Source organism: Motacilla alba, chromosome 3 (assembly GCF_015832195.1).
Source record: "Motacilla alba alba isolate MOTALB_02 chromosome 3, Motacilla_alba_V1.0_pri, whole genome shotgun sequence".
Classification (NCBI taxonomy): domain Eukaryota; kingdom Metazoa; phylum Chordata; class Aves; order Passeriformes; family Motacillidae; genus Motacilla; species Motacilla alba.
In genome coordinates, this window is record NC_052018.1 from 23941 (window position 1) to 47470 (window position 23530).

The following is a 23530-nucleotide window of genomic DNA, read 5'->3' on the forward strand; positions in this document are numbered from 1 at the left end:
GACGTGACGCACAAGGACCCGGTTGTGGCCCCGCTGCCGCCCGGGACGCTCCTCTGGCCCACGCGGCCTCGCGGCGCTGCACGGCTCCGGGCGCGCCACACCAGCAGCAGCGCGGCGGGGCCGGAGGCGCTACCGGGGCCGGCCGGAGCGGCGGGCGGGACCGCGCGGGCGGGCGTGGCGGTAACGTGGCGGCGGCACCGGCACCGGCACCATGCGGGGCGGTAGTGGTGGCGGCGGTTCGGTGAGTGCCCGCAGTCTTTTCACCGATGCTGCCGGCGGCTGCCCCGGAGAGCCTGGCTGGTCCGCGGGTCACCGCGAGATGGGATCCGACGTCGGGATCGCGGGAGCGAGCCGGCTTCCCTGGGCAGCCGGTGCGGCTGTGCGGCCTGGCCCGGCGCGGTGAGCGGCCCTGAGCGGGCGGCGAGCGGGATCGCTCCGGGCTCCGGGGGAGCAGCGGCGGGAGCCGCCCCTCTCCGCCCGAAGACCAGGCCGTCCTCCGAGGCCTCGGGCCGGGCCCGGTTCTGTTCGATCCGGAGCCGGGCAGGAGCCCTGAGCGGGGCGCTGCTGGCGCCCGGGGTGTGCTTTGTCCGAAATGCCTTCGTTGCAGGAGGACCTAGCTGATGGAGTGTGCGGGTAGGAACGGGAACGCGCGGCTGGAACAGGGAGTTCCCCAAAGGATACCGAGCCCTCCCGCTTCTCGCGGGGGACAGTCGGGGCCCGCAGGATGCCCGGTGTCCCTGTTGGCACCTCCATCACCTCCAGTTTCCGTACCAGTTCTTTACCTCGAGGAGCTTCGGTGCTGTGCTTCCGCACCGTCTTGCCGGCTGGATGCTGTCTCCAGACCGTGTTCCAGCTCACCGGAATGGCCCGCAGTCCACGGGCAGACAGAATTCACCACTCCCCATCTTCTCAGGCTCTGGGCCGTTGTTTCACTTTTTCTCACCTGTGCAAGGAAGGTGACTTTTCTGTTTTCCTTATGTCCAGCCATTGGGCATTCCTGCATACATTAGGTTTCTGTTTTTTAGGTAGGAAGTGAAATGTATAAATGAAAAAAAACACGCAGAACTTAAACAGCAGTTTCTATAGATGTTTCCGTCATAATTGCATTATTAACTTCTCAGAAAGGAAAGCCTGACAGATCATTTTCACTCTCCTTTTTTATTGCAGATCTTTAACTGCCACCAAAGTTCTTAGCAATCTTCACTCTTATGCAAAATTTTTTAGTAATGAAAACCCCATGAATCTTGATACACATGCCATGTTTGTCATTTTGGGTCTTCTAATCCTAGATTAAGCCAATGAATTGCAGCAGACTCTGCCTGCCTATTTGTTTTTATCATTATAACTTCATAGCCCTGATTTTTTTCTATCTGCTTCTCAGTGAGGTTTCTACACATTTCTCATGTGGAGATTTCCCAGACAGTGCTGTTAACACTACTGTTTGGGTGTAAATAATGGAAACACAAATATCCAATTGACTTTACTTCCAAGGAGGCAAGATTTGTTTGTGAAGTTGTTGATCAAGCAGTTGTGAATTTTCTCCTGCTGCTTCCCCTAGCATTTCCATGAGGAGACTCTGGGGCTGGAGGGCATAGGCACAGTTTAATCATTCACATATTGGTATTAGTGCCTGCACTGAACTTCTTAACTCGTGCTTGGAGTGTCTCTCACTGTTGATAGTGTGCATTGCATTTTTCTGTGAAGAAGATAGGTAATTTAACCATCATTTCTTTTTCCTTCTATTTTCTTTTTTCTGGAATGTGGGCATTTTTTTTTTTGTTTTGTTTAATTGAATTTTTTTGGTTTTTTTTTTTTTTTTTTTTCAGGGTGTTTCTTTGTTTTGTTTTGGTTGTTGTTGTTTTTTTTTTGTGGTTTTCTTGGTTCTTCCAGTTTCTTAGCCAGTTCCTGTTTATGGCAAAATACTACCCTAGGTTACAGTTTTGGTATTCTTTATACTTCTGCCGGGCAGTGATTTTTATTTTCCAGTCTGTATAACTACTGGTTTTCTCCTGAGTTTTCTAATGAAGAATGGCATTCGGTCATGATTAGTATTTGGAAGAAGGTGGTGGTACGTGATTGTCCACACACTAGGAGCAATCTACAGCAAATGAGTTGTTCACCTGACTTGTACACATACTTTTTCAAAGATGTGTTAAATTACATGTCTTAATAGGAGCACAGCAAGTGATAAGTGACAAAAAATCTTTGTTAAATAAGAAAAAGGATTCTGTGATGTGGGTAAAATGAACATCTGGGCAGCTGATGGAGTATGATAAAGTGAGAGATAAAAATGAGGGCATGAAGGAGACTAGAAACAAGGTTCTTGGCAGGGTAAATGGAAGAATTACTTCATTAGGAAAAATAAGTACTGTGTAAAACCTAGCAGATTACTATCTAAAATATTTGTCATCAAGTGATAAAGTATAGGCAGAAAACAGATATCGGTGAATGTACTGGAGACAACACTCCACCACGTCCCATTGTAGGGGAAAGCTTGACTTTCATATGGGGAGTGTGGAGGGGCTCATCCCTGGTTTGATTCCAGTCCAATTCTGCTGGAGTTGGAAAGGTTAAGCTCTTCTAGTTGCAGAAAACAGTGATTTATTTTTCAAAGGGTGGCGTATGCACATCCTCTAAGTGATGTGCAGGTGGTTGTGCTTGGCTGCATAGTGAAACATGCTAAAAGAAAACAAATTATGCTGGTAATATGAATTGTTCTGCCTTTTTAGGACACCAGGACTGGACTTCACAGACAGCAGAAGCTCAAGAAGTCCTTGGGAAATAAAAAGTATGTGAATATTTTTGTCTAGTTTGATCGAAGGCAAGAAAAAAGCTGAGAATATTCTGAATTTTAAGAGCTGCAACAATTTTAATTAATGTGTTGAGAGTCTCAGCTGATTTCACTTACTGCTTTGTAGGAAAAGTGCTTTTCTGACATTTCAGTGTGTATTAGCTTTCATTTATTTTTTTAAGGATTTTAGCATTGTGAAGACAAATATTTAAAGTCCAAGACCAAATGGTGCTCCAAAATGTATGTATTTGGGGTCTGAATGCAACTTAAGACTTTAATTTGAGAAATTCTTTCCCCACGCTTCTTCAGTACCTCCTGAAACATAGTATGTAATGACCTGACCTGGTGCCATCAGTGTCCCCCCTTTATTAATTCCTGGATTTATGTGTTAAAGGTGAGCTCTACGGGTCAGAGTATTGACAGAATGGCCATCACAGTCATCACTGAGTGATCTACTTATTTCAGTTGGTAATTGTAGTAGGAATGGGATACATTGCAAAATGATTGTGTTCCCTTGCTTTCCTCTTTACATAAATTGTATTTGCCCAGAGAATAGATACTCTGTGTTTCTTTGACACCTCATTCAGGTTGCTGTCATGTACAGAAATGTAGATGTCCAGGCATTTCAAAGCCTGAGAGAAATACTTTGGAACAGTGAAGCAAAGTTCCCTCTGATCTCTAGGAAAAAAAATTGAGTGCTGCTGATTAGTCTAAAGTAGTCTTAATGTAGTGTGATTTGTAGGATATGTTGGAAAGTTGTCTTCATTGCTGAAAGCCTGACTAGTTAAAATTCTTACTGGTATGAAATTTTTAATTGCCAAGTGCCAGCCCTGATTCTGGGAGTAGAGACTGAAGGAGATCTTGCCCTTTCTGGGATGGAAAATGTCTATTTTTAATGATGAGCTACAGAAATATGCTTATATTCCAAGGATAAATGCATATTTTTAAATTAAGATTCTCATGCTCCTGCTTCTAAAGTTCAAAGTTTGAGGTAGGAGGAATATTTTTTTCTGTTCCTCTTGAGATCTCACTAATGTCACTATCAAAAAGATGTACTGAAAAACAGCACTGAGGACTTTTTATCTTGATGGCACTTTATAGTTCCCAAAACTCAGGAAGGAGATTCAGTGAACTGTGATATTAATTTTTAGAATACTTGGGAAGATGAGAAGGTTGTTGTCTGTCAAGTTTATTTTGATTGTGTACTGGTATGCATCCATACACACAGGAATTTGACTTGATGTTTTCCAGGTCTAAGCAACTTGAGGAGGTGGAAGCTGCTGTTGTAGGAGCGAACAGTGACTCTGAGGACACGGTCACCAACATTTCCCCTGCCTCCCCGAATGGCCCAGTGAATGGGAGTGCAGAGCCCAGGAGCAAGCGGACCATTCGCAGGCCTGCTTACTGGTTGGAAATGAGAGGCATGAAAAACAGTGTGAGCAAATCTTCAGAAAAAAAAGGTATTTATCACTGCTGGTCCAAGGCAAAACTGATTTTGTCTCTGGTTCTTCAATGAGAGATTAGTTTGCTCATGAAAGACATGCTGCAATTCAGACAAAAATTACAAGCTTGCTGGTGCTACTAATGTATTAGAAGAAATTAACTTTTGCCATTGTGTTATCATATATATAGCAGGAGTTCCATACTATTGTCTCTTTATCACAAAAGTTTCACACCTTATTGGTGTTTTCTGATGAGCAGCTCCTCCAAGCACACTCTCTTTCTCCCTCACTAGGTAGCCAACTGACTCCAGTTCCCTTCCCACTTCAGGGCATTCCTTCTTAACCAACCAACCCACTCTTTCATAGCTCTCTTATTCTTATTAGTTGCAGCTGTGGCCTGTTAAAGTCAGGCCTGCTCCTAATCTTTGATAATTGGCCCAGCTGCAACTCCTTAGGGGTAAGATTACTTTCTATACTATTTTTATTTTTCTTATATTCTATCCCTCCACACCACTGCACAAATACAGGTACAGTTCTCTGACATTATACAGTTCCTTTTGAGTCACTTGTCTATTAAAGCAATCATTCTGTGCCTGAACTCAGTTCTATCTGTAGAAGAGATAAGAGTTACACCAGTCATATCAGAAATAAGCTTGAAGAGCTTTAAAAATGGAACCATCAACACTAAAGATGTGGCAAAGGGGACCATTCAGTAGTATTTGGGATTAGATACAGCTTTTGTGGTTGGTAGGTTATTATTTTTTAAGGATGTCTTTATTTTCCCACATTTTATTTTCTCAATTATAATTTTCTCATTTGAAATGGGTCTGGTTTGGGTCTTAGGTTGTTGCAGGAACCTTCAGATTTCCTAGCCTAGGAGCTGTTTTCCTAACTTCTTGTGTGGCAGAGAGTCAAAACTTCAATCTTCTTTAATGCACTTCCTTCTTACCTCTAAGTCAGGATCCGTATTCCATTCTGTTGTGGGGAGAGGCTAATTCAGTAGCTTGATAGAAGTGAGATTGCTGTAGCTGCACAGTCCCAGGTGCAGTCACTAGCCAGACTGAGTAAGTATTGCTGTAGGAGCAAACAGACCTACAACATACATGAGCAGGAGCCACGCAGGTCAGCATGCACACATACGGCACCAACAGCCTCCATCCTTGTACACTCAGTCTGCTCGGTGCCTGACCTTTGGATCCCAGTCTCCTCAGTAGCTGGGCCATGGATGCACTGGCCCCTGAGGCCTGCAGAGCCATGCCAGGGGCGGGTGAAGACCTCCTTACAGGCAGGCTTGTCCTCACAGACCCTGCTTGGTGTCAGACATTACAAGATTTGTATACTGACCAGTCACCTATTTACAAGCAGGTGTTCTTTGCTATCCTCTTACACCTCTATTTTCCCACACTTTATCAACCCCAAATTGGGTAACTCTGTCCCTTTCCCTCCCTTTAATACCACTCCTGATCATTCTAGTCTTGTGTAATCCTGAATTGTTCTCCACTCAGATCCCAGGTGCTACATAACCCTAGGCAGTAACACCATGTTCTCCCTTCTCACTGTTCCCCCCTTCCAAAGGGGGCTTCAGAGAGGGGTTCCCACTGACCTATCCTTGTGGGTCTCCTGGGACAGACCCAGGAGGAAGCTGTCTGTTTCTTTAAGTCTGTAATTGGTGTTCCCTGCCTACCATTGTGCTTCTGTGCTCATCTGTATTCACGGAGACAAGACTTTGATAGGCTTGGAAATATTTTGGGCAGGCATGATATTATTTGAGTTTCTGTATGCTCCTTTTTGTGTGAGTGCAGGTGAGATTTTTATCACATAACCTAGTGCTTTCTGCCTCCTTTCCTAAGGATTATTTTTCCAGGCCATGCTATGGCACTGTTTCTTCCATACCTGCTGTATCACAGTATTTTGGGCCATGGGGTGCCTAAATGTTGCTGAGTGAGAAGGCAGTGTCCAGTTCACTGGTGTCCAGTTGCCTCACAAGAACTACATTTGTTTGGGTTTTTTTTACTAAGTATTGAATACAAGGATGAGGCAGCAGTAGACTCAAAGCTCTTATCCAGACTGAATACCAAGACTGAAGCATATCTGTTCTTACTTACCAGGAGAAGTACTCTTGAAAGGCAAGAGGAAATCTGAGCAAAGGGAAGACAAAGATGTTAAAGACTCTCCCAAGAAGAAGCAGAAGATTTCGGGTAATACAAATAACTTGTAATTCCTAATTACAAGCCTACAGGTACTTCGACTTATCTGCCCAAGTGACATCTTCTGGAGTCTTCAAACTCTGTTTCTGATTCTGAATGTTTTGTTCTAGGAAGCCATTGACTAATGTCTGCTTAATCACTGGGACATGATCTAATTTCAGTCTGTCTTAGAAGTCCAACAAAGGAAGGGAGGGAGGAAGGGAGTTATGGGAAGTATAGGCCAGTCTGCATCATTTCAGTTTCCCAAAGGATTACAGACTAAATAATCGGACACATTGCTTGTAAATATCTGGAGATTGAGTAGCTGATAACAGCAATATGGGTTTGTTAATAGGAAATCAAATCCAATCACTTTTTTATTGCCACAAAGACCGAGGGGAGAAATGTGTGACATCAGAGGCCTCTCATTCCTTCAGAAGGTTTGTAAATCAGTGAGTAGGTGCAAAGGAAGGTGTACAAGTGGTGAAAGTAGGAGCAGGTGACACAGAAGTGTAAATCTGCTGTCCAGTCTTGCAAGGATGAGGTTAGGAAAACCAAAGCCAGCCTGGAGTTGAATCTGGCAAGGAATGTGAACAGCAACAAGAAGGGATTCTACAAGTACATGAACAGCAAAGAGAAGACCAGGGATGGTGTGAGTGTACTGCTGCTCAGAGCAGGGGAGCTGGTGACAAAGGATACAGAAAAGGCTGAGGTACTCAATGTTTTCTGTGCCTCTGTCTTTATCAGTTAAAGGAATCCTTCAGGAATCCCAGGAGCCTGAGACCAGACAGAGAGAAAGTCTGGAACAAAACAAGGAAGCCCTACACTCAGTGAAGGAGATCAAGGTTAGAGCACTTAAACTGGATTTACCCAGTCATTTGCCTGTAGTCTTGGTTAAGTGGAAAGGTCTGAGAGGACTGGAGGTTAGCCTGTGTGACACCCACCTGCAGGAAGGCTCAGAAGGAGGATCTGCAAAACCACAGACATGTATGTGGCTCTGGCCTTGGTGCCATGAAAGGTCATGAAGCAGATTATCTTGGGCAGTGTAGATGTCATGGGGCATCTACAGGACAGCATGGTGATCAGGCCCATGCAGAATGGCAGGTACTGCCTGACTCACCTGATGTCCTTGTATGACAAGGTGATGCACTTAACAGATGAGAGAAAAGCTGTGTGGCTGTTGTTTAGCTGGACTTTAATGGAGCCTTTTGACACCATTTCTTACATCATTCTTCTGGAGAATCTGGATGCTCATGGCTGGGACAGGTGCACTCTTTGCTGGGTGGAAAATTGGCTGGATGGCTGGGCCCAGAGAGCCATGGGGCATGGAGTGACATCCATCTGGGGCCAGTCACCAGTTGTCTTCCCCAGGGTCCAGTATTTGGCCAGTCCAGTTTAATATCTTTATTGATCATCTAGATGAGGGCACTGAGTGCACCTTCACTAAGTTCACAGATGACACCAAGTGGATTAGGATGTGGATCTGCTGGAGAGCAGGAACTCTACAGAGGAAATAGGACAGGCTGGAATGATGGGCCAAGGCCAACAAGGTCAACAAGGCCAAGTGCCAGGCACTGCCCTGGGGTGACTGTAACCCCATGAAGCACTCCAGGCTGGGGCAGAGGAGCTGGAAAAAACCCTGTGAATGTTGGTCAAGAGTGGCTCAACACAAGCCCAGATATGCCCAGGTGGGCAAGAGGCCAGCCAGTGGCTGCTGGGCTGTGCCACCTCTGGGGTGGCAGCAGGGCCAGGGCAGTGCCTGTCCCCTGTGCTGGCACTGCTGGGGCACCTCCAGTGCTGGGGACAGCTCTGGGCCCCTCCTGACAGGAGAGACCTGGAGGGGCTGGAGCGTGTCCAGGGAAGGGAACGGAGCTGGGAAGGGAATGGAGCCCCAGGAGGGGCTGAGGGAGCTGGAAAGCGGCTCAGCCTGGAGAAAAGCAGCCTCAGGGGGGACCTTGTGGCTCTGCACAACTCCCTGACAGGAGGGGACAGCTGGGGGAGGGTTCAGGCTCTGCTTCCATGGAAGTGACAGGACAAGGGGAAATGGCCTCAAATTGCACCAGGTTTAGATGTGATACTGGGAGCAATTTTTTGCCCCAAAAGGACTGTCCAGCCTTGGCACAGCTGCCCAGAGCAGCGGTGGAGTCCCCGTCCCTGGAGGGATTTGAAAGGCATGTGGATGTGGCACTTGGGGACATGGATTAGCAGTGGCTTTGGCAGCGATGAAGGAACTGTTTGACTTGATGATCTTGGAGGGCTTTTCCAACCTAAACAATTTATGATTCTAAGTCCCATGGGGCCTGACAGGTTGCACTGAGTGCTGAGAGCTGGCTGATGTCATTGTGAGGCCACTCTTGATTATCTTTGAAAGGTCATGGCGACTGGCAGAGGTTCCTGGAGGCTGGAGGAGAGAAAATACCACTCGTATCGTCAAGGACAGAAAGAAGGAAGATCTGGGGAACTACAGGCCAGTCTACCTCACCTCAGTCCCTAGGAAGCTGATGGGAGAGAATCATCCTGAAAAGCATTTCCAAACACATGAAGGACAAGATGGGGATTTGGAGTTATCAGCATGGATTCATGCTGGGCCAATCACGCTTAAATCAACCTAATAGCCTTCTACAGTGAGGTCACTAGCCTGGTGAAATAGGAGTATAGAAAGATAGTGCATGGAATGTCTCTGTATTCAATTTTGACTATTGTTTCTGTCACCAAGGACTTGAAAGTATGTCGACAGCACAAAGGTGAAAGTTGACAGCAAGTGTACTGGAGAAAAGGCTAAAAGTGAAAGTGGTCTTGACAACAGAGAAACAATTTAAAAATGGAACAGAGAACAGTGTAAAATTAAAGATGATCTTGTTTGGGAAGAAACACTGTCACACCTGAAAAACAACAAGCAGCCTCCCAGGAGTCAGTGCTTCAGAAGAGGATTCAAGATCCATAGCAGATCAAAAGCTGACTGGGGACTAGCAGTGTCATAGTGGTTTTTTGAGAAGGCAGATGTTAGACTGAGAGCTTTGAGGAGGAATGTAGACTCTGTGTGGAGTAATTCTTTTGCTCTAATGGAGGGTCACCATGGAGTGCAGTTTCCAGGAGCAGGCACTGCAGTTCAGGAAATGTGTGGGACAACTGAAGAGGACAGGGAGATGAGAGCAAACAGCATAACCCACACTGAAACAATGAGAGTTGTTTAGTCTAAAGAAGACTGGAATGAGTAGAGCAGTGGTTGTCCCCGTGGTTGTCATCAGATGGACTCAGCCAAACTGTGCACAGAGGATGTGTCGGTGTGAAGAGTTCCCATCCCCTGAGCTTTGAGTATGAACAACCATAGAACTTACAAGTATTTGGGTGGGACTAATGCCTGCCACTATAAATAGACCTTGAAAGGGAGTGGGAAACATAATCTTGACATTGCTTTTTAAAAAAAGCATTGAACATTTCTGAATGTCTTTGAGACAGCAGACTAAATAGCAGCCTTCTAGCAAAAAAAAAAAATCTGGTTCTTATTGTAACAAAGCTAGCAGACCTGAGTATTCTGGCTTGTCTTGTTTGTGTTATAACAGGGAAAAAACAGCAAACTGGAACAAAACAAAACTCCAGAACGAAATGCCACAGTGTTCAGAAAGAGCCAGAAACCTATGACACAGGTAAGAAGAGGTAGTAGCTAAGAATTGCTCATGAGGCAGATAAAAGATAAATGTGATTCTAGGATTTGAATTTGAGCAATAGCTGTGCTTCTGGTGTTTCCATTCAGTAGTTCACTGTACTGTTGACAAGGAGGAGCTGGCTGCTGTCCTAGCACTGTGTCAGCACTGCAGGGTAGGACTGGAAGGACTGCACACTGCCTGAATGCAGTTCCACATGCTCTTGCTATTGCATAATGTAACAGTGAAGGAGGAATAACTTTTTGAACTGAACAAAAGCCTGTTAAAATAGTTGCATTATTAAATTCATTAAAATATTTCTAGTTTTTACTCAGCAGAATATGTTTGCAGGAAAAACTCCATAGCTGCTGCTGCCAGATCACCTTTTCTGGGAACCAGAGACCCAAGCAATCTGTCCTAGAAAAATAAAATTAGCCTTGATTCAGTGAGTGGAATAACTTGGTATTTGTAAATCACAGCACTCATTAAACACCCCAGTTTTCTGCCAAGTGCTGTTTGATTCACAAGCTTTTCCCCAAGAGAGGGACAGCCTGGGCCTGTTATTATTGGGAAAAGAGGAGAGGCTGTGGATCTTGTTACGGTAAGAATTCAGGCAGATGGCTACCAAACCACTTTGTTCCGAGAACTCATTTCAGTAATTTATAATTCTTGTGGATTATGCCAAACTTCTGCTTGGGATTTCATAAAGAGGCCAGAAGCTGAAAACCATGCCACACAGGGTGCTTTTCCCTGGCTGTTAAGTAACTTGCCCTGGTGGTCTGTGACTACTTTTACTATGAAACACTTTGGCCAAAAGAAGAGTTTACTCAGCATGCTAAACTAATTGTGTGACAGAAATTAACAGAGGGAAAATGTCCACTGGTTAGGTAGAAGAACACACCTTACAAGAGAATGGTAGATCAAAGGATGTTGTAAAATACTCCTTGAAAGTAAGTGATGTGTGCCTTGAGTCATTCCATACCTGAAGCTGTAAACGAGGTGCATGTTTTGAAGTGCAGCTGGACACAAGTTTAGTAGCATGTGACCTGTTTCTTTTTAGGGTTCACTGCGCACATCGAAGGAGAAAAAAAAAAGATTTTGTGTTAGCACTTGTGTTCCAAGTGTTGTGTTTTGACAGGTAGTATGGAAGAGCAGTGGTCTTTAGAGATTCAGGACAAAGGCCGAGTTACCTGTCCCACGTGCCGAGCTGTGGTGAGGAAGACTGTAGAAGGACTGAAGAAACATATGGTGAATTGCAGGAAGGTAAGAACACAAGAGATGAGCAATGGTTTCTTTACTCCTCTTCAGCTTACTGATAGAAATACCTGCCTGTTTTGTGTTGTATTTAAAACCAGTTTAATCTCATCACCATGTCCCTAAGCAAGAATCCTTTTTACATTTGTAAGAACAGTGATTGGTGCTTCTTGCCCAGCCTTTTGCTGGAGGTTTGGGGTAGTGAACAAAGGTGTAGTTATTTCATTGTTCCACTAGATTTTAGACTCCATAACATTGGCTCTTTGAAGAGAGTTACCGGGCCCAAATAAATTGTTCTGCTCTCCTGTTACTTTCCCCCAAAGAGTTTTCCACTGCTTTGGTTAATTTACAGTTAAATGCACCACGTCCTTGTTTATTTCTAGGAGATGTTCACTTGTCATCACTGCGGGAAGCAGCTGAAGTCTTTAGCAGGGATGAAATACCATGTCATGGCAGACCATAACAACCAGGTAACACAGCTGCTGTGCATCTGAAACTCCTACAGGCAGAACAGGCTTTGGTCCTTTCCTGCTACACACAGACACAGAACATGGAGTACTTTTTTCAAGTGTTCTAGCTGTTCAAATCCAGTTGAACTATTATTTTTCCAGTGAGACTTGACATCTGAAAAACAGTAGAATGTTACCAGAGATGGTAGGAATGCAACATCATAGAATGAGGGATGAATTTCTGTTTAGGCTGGTAATAAGTCACACATAAAAGGCATTCCCAATCAGAAGGAAAAAAGATTAGGCCGGAATTTTCAGTCCTTTGCTAGAAAGGAGGAAGATTTTCTTCATCCAGAGCAGACTAGATTTGAGGTAAAATAGCAGAAACAGCAATTAGTTCTCTTCTCTCTTTACTGTAAAAATACTAATCTAACGCTAGATTAAGTACTAATACTACAATCTGCTTTTCCTCTTTGCTCTTACGTTAAAGAAGGCAATGTCTCCTGTTGTAGCTGTGAAGAATTAGAACTTTTGAAAAGGTCATTTGGAAGTTTGTGTAAAGTTCAGATAATTCACTCTGAATTTTTTTGCACAATTCCCAGTACTGCAGTTTCTGAACCTACAGCTGTATTAGTAAATAATGTAGGCCAGGGATCACATTCTGGCCCTGAGGATTAGGTCTGTCACTGAGTTCTATCTTTTTACTCAGTCTAGATGTAATATTAGGTAAAGTAGGGAATAATATACAAGAACCATCAGAGGGAGAATAAGGGACTTGAGCTGTAATTTTGCACAGATGAGTAACTGTTACCAGCAGCCTGCTTCACGTCGTTAGTCAGGCTGAGTGGAAACAGTAGGACCAGTAAATGTTTAAGATGCATCATTTTCTGTCAGTTTACTCCTTTTAAAGATAATTCCTCTTTGGTTTAACCCCAGTCAGCAGCCAAGCCCCATGCAACCCTTCACTCTCTCCCTCACCCACAGGATGGGGGAGAGAATCAAAGTGGGAAAACTCATGGGCTGAGATAAAGACAGTTCAATAGATAAAGCACACAGGCAAAACAAAGCAAGGAGTTCATTCACCACTTTGGCAAGAAGCTCCAGGCATCTCCAGGAGCACCAGACTCCATCGCACATTGTGGTAGCTTGGTACAGCAAATGCCATCACTTTGAATGTCTGTCCCTTTCCTCCTCCTTCCCCCAGCTTCACATGCTGAGCGTGATAGTGTATGCTCTGCAATATCCTTGTGGTCAGCTGGGGTCAGCAGTATGCTCTGCAATATCCTTGTGATCAGTTGGAGTTGGCTGTCCCAGATGTGTCCCATCCCAGCTGCTCCTGCACCCCCAGGCCACTCTGGCGGAGCAGCACGAGAAAAGCCCTTAGCACTGTGCAGGGGCTGCTCAGCAGCAGCAAAACCACCTCTGAGCTATCAACCCAGTTCTCAGCACAGATCCAAAACGCAGCCCCACACCAGCTGTCACCCCAGCAAAACCAGCAGAGATACAGAAAGTCATCATTATAGTAAATACATGTCTGTAAAATTGTTAAGTTGCAGAGATTTGATTATTTTAGAAGCTTTCCTGCCCCAGTTTGAATAGTGAATTCCCTGTGAGGAGAACTGTAAATGCTGAGTATCCTGTGTTTTTCATTCATCTTTCTGCTATGCTTTAGCCAGTTGTGAAGGAGGGAGAAGAATTGGATGAGCAGCTTGAGCGAGACCGCCTTCGGAAGGTTTTGAAGCGAATGGGAAAACTAAAGTGTACAAGGGAGGTAAGCTGTATTGTGCAAAGTGTCAATTAAACAGCAGTGTTTTATGCATAGACATGAAACATGAGAGTGCTGTTGAGTGCGCTCTGGTGCTGGCCAAAGCACGATTTGTTTCAAGATCCCAGCTATGCTTTTAAGGCAGAGTAGCATAGAATCATAGAATGGTTTGGGTTAAAAGAGACCTTTAATAGCCATTTCAATGCCAATTCTTTGTTGCAGATTTTGTCTGTCCAAGTAAACTAACATTAAAGTTTTCTACCTGCCTGTCTCTGCTCTGTGAGGATAAGTGCTAGTACTTTGGTCTGCAAACTGTGGATCCTGTTCACACTGGGGGTGTAATCCCTTGAAGAACGGTTTTCTTCCATGTATTTTCCTTTTATGTTGACAGGGCTGCACAGGCAGCTTCACCAGCATAATGGGATACCTATATCATGTTAAAAAATGTGGGAAGGCTGCTTCTGAGCTGGAGAAAATGGCTATGAAGTGCCATCACTGTGGGAAAGCATACAGATCAAAGGCAGGACTTGTCTACCACCTCCGATCGAAGCACGGGCCGGTGAGTGCACCCTGCAGTGGTATCAGGGGACTGGGATGGGACTTCAGCCACTCAGGCATGAGACACATGTAGGCTTTTGTCTGCTACTTTGTTGGGTAATTACGGACCACAAATGTTTGCATTTTTCCTGCCCCTGGATTATTTTGTCCTTGATAGTTTCCTTCTAGCAGCAGCTGTTGCTTGTCTGTGACTAGGATGAAGTTTTTAATAGTTAATCAGCATGGCAGCAGAAAATGACCTGACTTCTGCTCCATGAAAGAGTGATGCTAACATAACTTGTGAGATGCTTTCCTTTGCTCTTAAAAGACTCACCATTGGAGCAGAACAGGCAGTGTTGTTGTCCATGAGGGTTTTACAGTGAATGATGGAATACCTTTTAAGACTAGCAACTGCATGAAGCTCTCTGCTTGAGCCTCACTGCTGTGATCCCTGTGAGCAGTTCTGGGGGTCTGTCTGACCAATGGGATGCACTTCTGTCCTGTGTCTGTGACAGTAAACCATAGCTGATGCAGCCTTTTTATGAGGGGTTTGGCAAAATATTTATTCCCAGTTTTAGTGTAACTGAAATAGGAAGTAGTGACAGAGACTCGCCTTTCATTGCAGGTCACTTTCCTCCATGAGGAGAGAAGAACAGAGAACCTGAAAGAAATGAAACGGGAGCAAAACAGCGCAGGCAGAGTTCAAAGGAGATCTGCAAAGGTGGCAATCTACTATCTGCATGAGCTGGCAGGAGAAGAGCTGGCCAAAGAGTGGCCCAAAAGAAAAGTCCTGCAGGACTTGATTCCAGATGACCGGAAGGTACAAGGCTTTAAAAATGCTCTATAGGATTCAAGTTTATACCTCCACATCTAATGAGTCTTGTACTGGCTTCTACCCCATGTTTATGGCACATGGAAAGCAGTGTGTTGTGGGGGGGATTGGGTTCTGCTCGCTCTCTCTCTCTCTCTCTCACAGTGTTTCTGCAGCAGCAGTTGCTGTGGTGCGGTATTTTGTTCAGGCAGGCTGTAATGACTGTAGAGTCCTATTGCTGGAATTCCTGGGGGCACAAGTAACATGGGCTGTCATAGGCTCAGATTTCTCCTGCCATGCTGTAAGGTCCCAGCAATCCTTCCAGTCTCTGATACATGCTGTGCTATTCCACAGTGCTTTAGACCTCAGAGTTTCCACTAGTGTCCTTTAGGCTGTGAGTGAAAGCCAAGGGAAAACAATGAATCTCAGCAGGGTAAGGACATTTAGAGGAATTTTTGTCGTCAAGGCAATGGAAGGTTTCAGATACTGATATTGTGGGGGTTATCCAGATTCAGTTATGTTTCTAGAGAGTTGGTGAGACAAGAGAACATTGATTATTGGGAGTTTGCCCCTTAGAGTAGGAGAAGAGATAGCACTTCTGTTTCAGCCTAGAAGAGGAAATTCTGTGTAGCCTGCATTACTTCCAGCTCTCGATTCCATCTTTGTCTCAGTTGAAATACACTCGTCCTGGACTGCCCACATTTAGTCAAGATGTGCTGTGCAAATGGAAAACGGAGATAAAGATGTACCGAAGAGTCCACTGCCCAAATCAGGTAATCCGTAACTGTTTCTGAAGCCCCAGAGGGGATAGATTTCAGGTCTGTATGAGCCAACAGCTTCCCACAACCCTGAAACTGCAGTTGGTCTCTCTATGGGAGACAAATCCTGCTCCATCTCAGTATGGTTGTTTAGTGTAATGAAGGTCCTGTTTAGTCTTGGGGATGTCAGAGGATGCTCCTTTTGTCTTTTGCATCAAAGTGCCCTGGGGATGATCCTTTTGGGCATGTGTGTGAACACTTGAGAGCCAGTAACTTGGTGTCAGGCTGGTACAGTTTTCTCATCCAGGTGAGCAGTTGGTCCATTTAGAGGTTTGAATAGTGGAAAAATGACAGGCCTCTGCCTTTCTATCTAAATCTATTCATAGAATGAAGGAGTAGAGTTGGAAATACAAGAGGGAAGAGACTTTGTCTGGCACAGCACTTAAGTTTTCTTCATCATACTAGACCAGCTTTAAGGCCTTTTCAACCTGGCCTTGAGCATTTCCAGGCACGGGGCAGCCACAGCTTCTCTGGGCACACTCTGCCAGGGCCTCAGCACCCTGACAGGGAAGGATTCCTTCCCAGTATCCCATCTAGTCCTGCCCTCTGGCAGTGGGAAGCCATTGCCCCTTGTTGTGTCATTCCAGGTCCTTGTCCAAAGTCCCTCTCTGGCTCTCTTGGACCCCTTCAGGCACTGGAAAGCTTAGTTTCTCACACTGCCTTACAACAATCACCCGTCAGATCCAGTGGGAACAAACGGCCCCACTGGTGGAGGTGGTGGACATCTCCATGTGATGCATGCTGTCAGAGAGCCAAGGATCAGTGGCAGCTGCCCTCTGCGTTTGGTGTACAGATGGTGCCTTCCCCCTGCCCTCCCCTACCCCACCCCTAGCACTCTCTCCCCAGTATTCAGGCTAGCATCATTTTCAAGGTCAGAATTGCAGCCCCATGTTGTCTGTGGAGCTGTCTGCAGAGAGCAGCTGTCCTGTGTCACCAGCCAGTGACCCAGCAGCATGTCTTGCTCCTGCCTCCTGTTCTGGGACCTGTGCTGAGGGCTGAGCACAGTGTGGTACCCCAGGACTGATACCTGAAGCTCCCCGTGGGCCAGGCCTCTAAAGCTGCTCTTTAGCTGAGATCAGAGGTGTTGGATGCTGTGCTCCTGCTCTGTGCTACTAGACATGAGCAGTGCAGGAGGGAGAAGTGTCTTGTACCTGCCCCGTGTGCTCTGCTTGAATTTTTTCTCTGTTGCACTTCAGGCAGAAAGCAAACTGTCCTTTTAGTCAGGCTGTTGATAGAGCATGAGAGTAACTGTTGCAGGAGTCTCTTTTTTTATGTCCAAGTGTGCTCAGAAACTGGAAATAGAAATACTAAGCTTATTCTTCTAATGGTCTTTTTACCAGAAGCTTTCTGGCTGTGGAGGATTGGTATCTGCCTCCCTCTACCTCTCTTTTGCACTTTTGGGATTGGCCTCTAGCCATAATAATGCTTTATTGTCCAGGAAAAAGTGATTTCTTGCTAGCATGTTGTTCACATTTGGTTTTTTTTATTGTTTCAGGGTTGTGAATCTGTGTATGGCAGTGTCTCAGGACTCAAGTCTCACCTTGGCACATGTACCTTGGTTGGTAGCCTTCCTCTTAATGGCTCCACTATCCCTGTCCCTCTGATAACCCTTTGTTCAAGCTCTTGTCCTGCCACCTGCTGATCTGAGATCCTCACAAGTTCGTGGATTCATGGAATGGTTTGGGTTGGAGGGGCTCTTAAAGATCATCTTATTCCAGCCCCCAGTTTGGGTGCTCCCCTATGTGCTGAGGATGTTGCCATTGTAAACAATACTTGAGAGCAGGAGAAAGCACCTTACTGGCATTCCTTTTAATGACACAGCAGTTCTACCTGTAGGTTCACAGCTACAAGAGCAGTTTTTCCAGGTGCACTGCTGGAGACCTTTTGGCATCTCAGAGAGCAGTCTTGTGCTTCATGGCACAACTGCTCACTCATGTCAGTGCTACTGTAGCTAAAGCTGAATGCTATGGATGAGAGCTTCTAGTTTTTATTGCTGGGTTCTATCTGAGCAAGATTTAAATGAAATATATAGGTTTATCAGCCTCCTGGTCCAGCAACTCTTGATGAAATTTTGTTTGTTTGTTTGTTTTGATGCCAGGGAGACTTTGTAGCTGGTAAATACAAGTGTCTCCTGTGTGAGAAGGAGTTCATTTCAGAGAGTGGGGTCAAGTATCACATCAACTCTGTGCACGCTGAGGTAAGGCAGGCAGAGTGGAACATCAAACTCCAGGATGTTGGAGGTGGGGAGAGTGTCTTAAGAAGAAAATGCTGGATGTGTGCCGTGTTTTACTTTTTCCTTGCTCGCTGTTGGGAACAGGGTCACTAAACTTAGCTGGTCTTAGCTGTTAGTCTGGGGAGTAAGTGTTGTGTCATGTCACATACCTTGTCCCAAGCTGCTGCTGCTCTGTTCAGCTCTGCAGCATTTCCTGTGCCTTTAACTAGGCAAATGTCAAATCAAATCTGAATCCTATGGGACAGAGTGACACCTAAGGAGACACATCAAAGAACAGAGTGTTGTTAGGCAGTTGCCTTTCCAGATCTTACTTTTCAGGCAAGCCTTGTCCCACACGGCAGCTATATTGTAAGCCCTGATAGGCTTTATTTGGTATTTCCACCACAATCAGTATCAACTTGTTGCCTTCTAAACCTGCAGGACTGGTTTGATGTGAACACAACAACCACCAAAAGCTTTGAGAAGCTAATGAAAATTCGCCAAAGGGAAGAGCAGAAGAAGCAGCGGAAGAAACGTCCTTTGAACAGGGGCAAAAAGAAGAGAGCTGGCACCCTGGCTGCCAAGAAGCTCCCCGCTGTTGGAGCTGAAAAAACGAGAAGTAAGAGAGGTCGTCCACCACGAGCAGACGAGAGCGCGAGCAGTGAGGAAGGAGCACCCCAAGTTGCACAGAGAGCTGAAGTTCCAAAAAACAGCCGCAAGCGAGGCCGAAGTAAATCCCTAGAAGATGAGAAGGAGTAATCCTAACGTTTTTTCAGTTACAAGCCCCACTTCTGTCAGGCTCATAACCCACAGCACTAGTATAAGCAACTGAATGTCTTTGGGACTGTGACTCATTTCTACAGGTGACTTTGATACTGAAACATCTGGTCAGTTGTGAGGAATTCAAACCAAAGCTGTGGTGCAGAGGCTGCTTCTGCCAGTGGAGTTCCTTTGGACAGTGGCACTCACGGTGTGATTCCTGCTCTGGTTGCAGTCTCAGTTTGGTCATACTAGTTGCTTGTATAGTGGTTTCCAGTACAGCAAGTGTCTGTTTTGTCATCTTCCTCTGATGTGTGAGATCAGGGTTCTTTTTTACAGTTCTTCTCAAAAGGGACTGACTAGCACAATCCTTTCTTGCACAGAATACACCCACACTTAATATGAGAACAGTGCTGTGCAGAATGCAAAGACTCTGGCTTGCCCTGTCACTCTCCTGTCTGTTGTCAGCAAGGCTGCCACAAAAGAGACCTTCTCAGTGTTTGCTGTATCCTGTTGCACAAGGCTCTATTTCATACCCCAGTGTTAAGGCTCAGCATCAGACAGCACCAGACTTGGAAGGGATAGAAGGTCATTATTACCCTTGTCAGGAACCCACTGTTCCCCTGCATCTGTCTCCTGTAATGCTGGACATTAGACATGTGTAGAAAGTCTTCCAGTGCTGCAACAACTGAGTGCTCTCAAGCCCTTTGGAGAATCACCAGCCTTTTAGAGACCTCGGTAACTGATGTACTGAAATGGCCTTTGTGTGCCGTCTGAAGCCCACTGTTCCATGCTCACCTGGGAGACATACTGCAAGACAGTGCATCCCTACATGAGCAGCCTGCTTAGTGTTGGGACTAGGTTCCACAAAGCTGCCTTGCCAGCATGTGGTTCTTTGTCATGCCAGTGCTCCCACAGTGTCTTTTCCCCCTGCTCTGCAGATATCCCTTTCATTGTCTTACATAACCTGTTTCTTTTCAGTATCACCTCTCTGTGCAAATGAGGTGTATTTGCAGTGGCTTCCCTGTGTAGAAAAGGTTAAAAGAAGAGGGGTCACTGTTTTAAGTCATGTGTTGGCATTGTCCCTGGATCATGAGGAATAATATCTTCCTGTCTCTATAAATCATAGAATGTTAAGGGATTGGAATGGACCTTAAAGATCACTTAGTCTCACCCCCTGCTGCCACGAGCAGGGACATGTTCCACTAGACCAGGTTGCTTAAGGCCTTATCCAGCCTGGCTTTGAACACTGCCAGGGTTGGGGCATCCACAGCCTCCCTGGGCAACCTGTTCAGTGTCTGAATGCAGCAGATGTCATAGAAGCTAGCAGGAAGCAGCAGCACAGGCAGTCCTATTTTTCAAAGAATGGGTTCTCCAGACTTTGTTATCCAAAGACCCACCGTACCAGAAAATTGCAAAATTTGCACTGTCTGACAAAGTTGCTGGTGCTGAAATTCCCAGGGAAGCCATTGCAGTGTGTGGGGAATAGGCAGGTTTGTACATGTGTGTTAGTACCAGCATGATCACATTGTTCCTGACAGCAGGGAATACTGTAGGGCCAAGGTGGTCTCCAGAACTGCCTTTGGAACCAGGTGCTGCTGCATTTGCAGGTGCTGTGCTGAAAGTGGATGTGTGGACTGTGCAGGGTGTGTAGAGTCTGCAGTGAGATGGGCAAGATCAGAAGACAACAAAATAAAATGTCACCAGGGGTTTCTTGTCTGTTTGCTGTGTGGTGTTCTTGGTGCCATCCCTCCTCCCCCAGCACACCCCAGCCTGCGCAGGGCTGTCCTGCCTGCAGGGCTGGCTGTCCTGCCTGCAGGGCTGTCCTGCTGCAGGGCTGGCTGTCCTGCCTGCAGGGCTGTCCTGCTGAAGGGCTGTCCTGCCTGCAGGGCTGTCCTGCTGCAAGATTGGCCATCCTGCTGCAGGGTTGTCCTGCAGGGTTGCCCTGCATGCTCTGGTGCTCTTCACCTATCTTGGTGGTTTCTCTTCAGAGCAAACGTTCACTGCATTCCCACTGAGTACAATAAACCCAGGAATTAAAGAAGGTTTTCGTAGTGGTTTTCAGTCTAGAGTCCTGTTTCCTGTAATTTATGAGTTACTAACTAGACCTGCTCTCTAGATGTGAATACTTTCACGTGACCGCTTGGGTTTTGTAGTTACTGCAGTAACATACTCTCCAAATAACATGGCACATGGAAAAAAGCATTCTCCAAGGATCCATCCCTGTCATCAGCACAACAGCAGATTGTTTGTGGGATTGGCTCAAACTGGTATGAGGTGGTGGCACTGCTGCCAGTGCACTGCTTGTGAGGAGAGCGATCTGTCCTGGAGCTCCTGCATCCTGCTGCAGTGGGGCCAAGGCAGCTGCTCCTCTGCTCTGAGGGTAGGGGATTCAGCAGAGAGGCAGAACCACCTCCCTCACCTGCTGTGCATGCTGCTGGAGAGGCAGCCCTGGACACTGGTGGTTTCTGGGCTGCCAGTGCACGTGGCCAGGTTGTATTATCCCAATTTTGTTATCCCTAGGACCTTGTCCTCCAGGCTGCTCTCCATCCATGGATTCCCCAGATATTTCTGGATGACATCCCTCTCCTCCAGCAAATCAATTGCACCAAGGTAAACCTTAGATAGGCAACAGGCCCTGGAGGAATGCTGCCCACTGCCCCAGCACACTGGTCCTTGCTGTCACCAATTCTACATGTTTAGGAAGAGATCCAGTTTTGAAGGAATCAGAAGTGATAAGAGACCGGCTAGTCACTCAATACTTGTTGCAGTGGTTCATGGTACTAAAAATGCTGTGTCTTCTCATTGGATCTTGTTTAATTTCAGCCTCTGTATCCCATACTGTTGAGTCCTGGTAACTGAAATAGCTTTAGGGTATCAGAAATTTCTTCCTGCATATTCGTAGTCATAATTAACTCCAAACATAATTTGCTGTATGAGCTAAAGAGGCTTGCTAGTCTCAGTCAAAACAGGTTTTTCTTTTTTCTTCTGTTGTGCATTGTTCTTTGCTGACGTGTTATATATCTATTGGTGCATTTTTCACTTTTTAAGTCCAGAGGGATGAACCAGGAACCAGCTGCTATATTCTGTAACAGTCTGGTTTATGTAAGATACAATGATGACCTTGCTCTGCTTTCACCTACTTCTTTTTGTCCTCAACTCCCTCACTACACTGTTAATACTCACTTTTGCCCTCTTAAGCACATTTTTCAGTTGTTCTGCAAATGCCTCTGAGGACTCATTTCTTTTGTTTCTAGAAACTCAGCAGGGTTTAATGCCAGAGAGCACATGATGAGCACATTCTGAAACATTGTGGTGTATTTCACAGAACTACTCCAGCAGAGATCTTAATAACTATGTTTTGTACAGTAACTTTTCCAGAAAGCTTGGGTTTAATATGCAGATTCTCCTTGCAATAGTTATATAATTTCATTAACATTCTTGATAAAGATGTCAAATAGCTGCAGAGTATGGGCTTCTCTAGGACAAATCCTTATTTACAATTTAATATCAAGCATTTAATGTATTCCACCGATGCTTGTATAACATGTGGGGCCAAGAACAAGGCCTTAGAGAAATTTATGATGTCAACAGCTACTTTTACCAAAACGGACTTATAATTAATTAAAGAATAATATTTACAGAAAACTCTTCTCTGTGAAACCATGTTGGCTGGGTCTTACTTATGATGCCCTTTGATGTCAGTTGTTGGTGTGTCTGGGAGACAGACTAAGCTGTACTCACACTCATCACAGTTTGTCTTTTTTTCAGTACTGGCACACTTGAGTTTTGCTTTGGGGGCCTGGAGGGATGTTTTTTTTTGGTGGAGGAGAGAGAATATATTTTGGTTTGGGAGTTGTTCAGTTGTTTTGTTTTGGTTTTTCTTAATCCTTAAGGATTTCCCCATTGTTCCAAGATTTGTTAAATGTCATTAATAATTCAGTAATTTTCATGAGATCACTTACCATCCTTCCCTGCAAGTTATGCAATGCAGTTGCCTTAAGGTTTAAGCTCTTTTAATAATGCCGTTTAATAATGCAAAAAAATTGAGCTGTTCTGTTGAGAGGAAACTGTGGCATGGGGTGCACTTCACACAGAGATATGCTGTGCAGTTTGTCATTCCTGCTGTATGGAACAGTCTGGTGCTGAGTGTGGCGTGTGAGAATGAAATCATTGCAGTCGTGCACTTAACTCTGTCACTGTCAGGTTGGGGTACATCCCATTAGTTTGTCATTTCTCTCTTGGTAAGGACACCACACCTGTGCCAGGGCAGCACACTTTCCTTGGAGTGACATTACCTATAAATCAAATGTTCCCCTGTGCCACTGCAGGTATTTGGGAGCAGAGCCATGGCCTGGGACCAGCTTCTGGAGCAGTCTGGTCCTAGGTGCTTGCTCGGTGACTTTCCTGGCAAGTGGAAGGTTAATGTCATCCTGGGATGGTGTGGGACTGATGCTGGTAATGAAACCAGCACTAAGCATGACATTATTTCTTCAAGTGTTGCTTGGCTCTGAAAGCCAGCTGCCTTCAAAATTAAGTAGGTCAATCTTCTCATTAAAATATAGTGGAATGAGAGTGAGATTGGAGGGGCGGTGGCTATATTGGACAGCTCTGCTGAGACATTAATTAGCACAGTGTCCTCTTTTATGCATGCTGTATTGGGTCCAAAAACCCATCTGAGTTACGCTCAAAAGTCTTCTAAATTGGAGGCTTCTGTTTTCAAAAAGTGCAGTTTTTTTCAGAAGCAAGCCTCTGTCTTTCTTCAGAGCAGGTAACAAAATCCAGGTAGTTATTCAGACACTGGACGGTAGAATGACCAGAACCAGAGATATGGTCCAGTGATTCCTGGGGGGGCAGACCCA

The 23530-nt window shown here is 45.4% G+C and overlaps 1 protein-coding gene across 2 annotated transcripts; it reads left to right on the forward strand.

The window, feature by feature from the left end:
- The first annotated feature begins 166 nt into the window (after positions 1–166).
- On the forward strand, positions 167–20387 carry ZNF512 (zinc finger protein 512). 2 transcript variants are annotated; one of them, XM_038132288.1, is made up of 15 exons: positions 167–241; positions 2730–2788; positions 4043–4251; positions 6342–6431; positions 8791–8886; positions 9983–10066; positions 11202–11326; positions 11701–11787; positions 13439–13537; positions 13923–14090; positions 14694–14888; positions 15551–15652; positions 17193–17255; positions 17796–17894; positions 18351–20387. In XM_038132288.1, exons 1-15 carry the CDS (start codon positions 212–214, stop codon positions 18666–18668), a joined length of 1824 nt encoding a protein of 607 aa, XP_037988216.1. In that variant the 5' UTR covers positions 167–211; the 3' UTR covers positions 18669–20387. The 2 variants fall into 2 exon arrangements, with proteins under 2 accessions (XP_037988216.1, XP_037988217.1); XM_038132289.1 differs by lacking the exon at positions 8791–8886.
- Positions 20388–23530: the final 3143 nt, after the last annotated feature.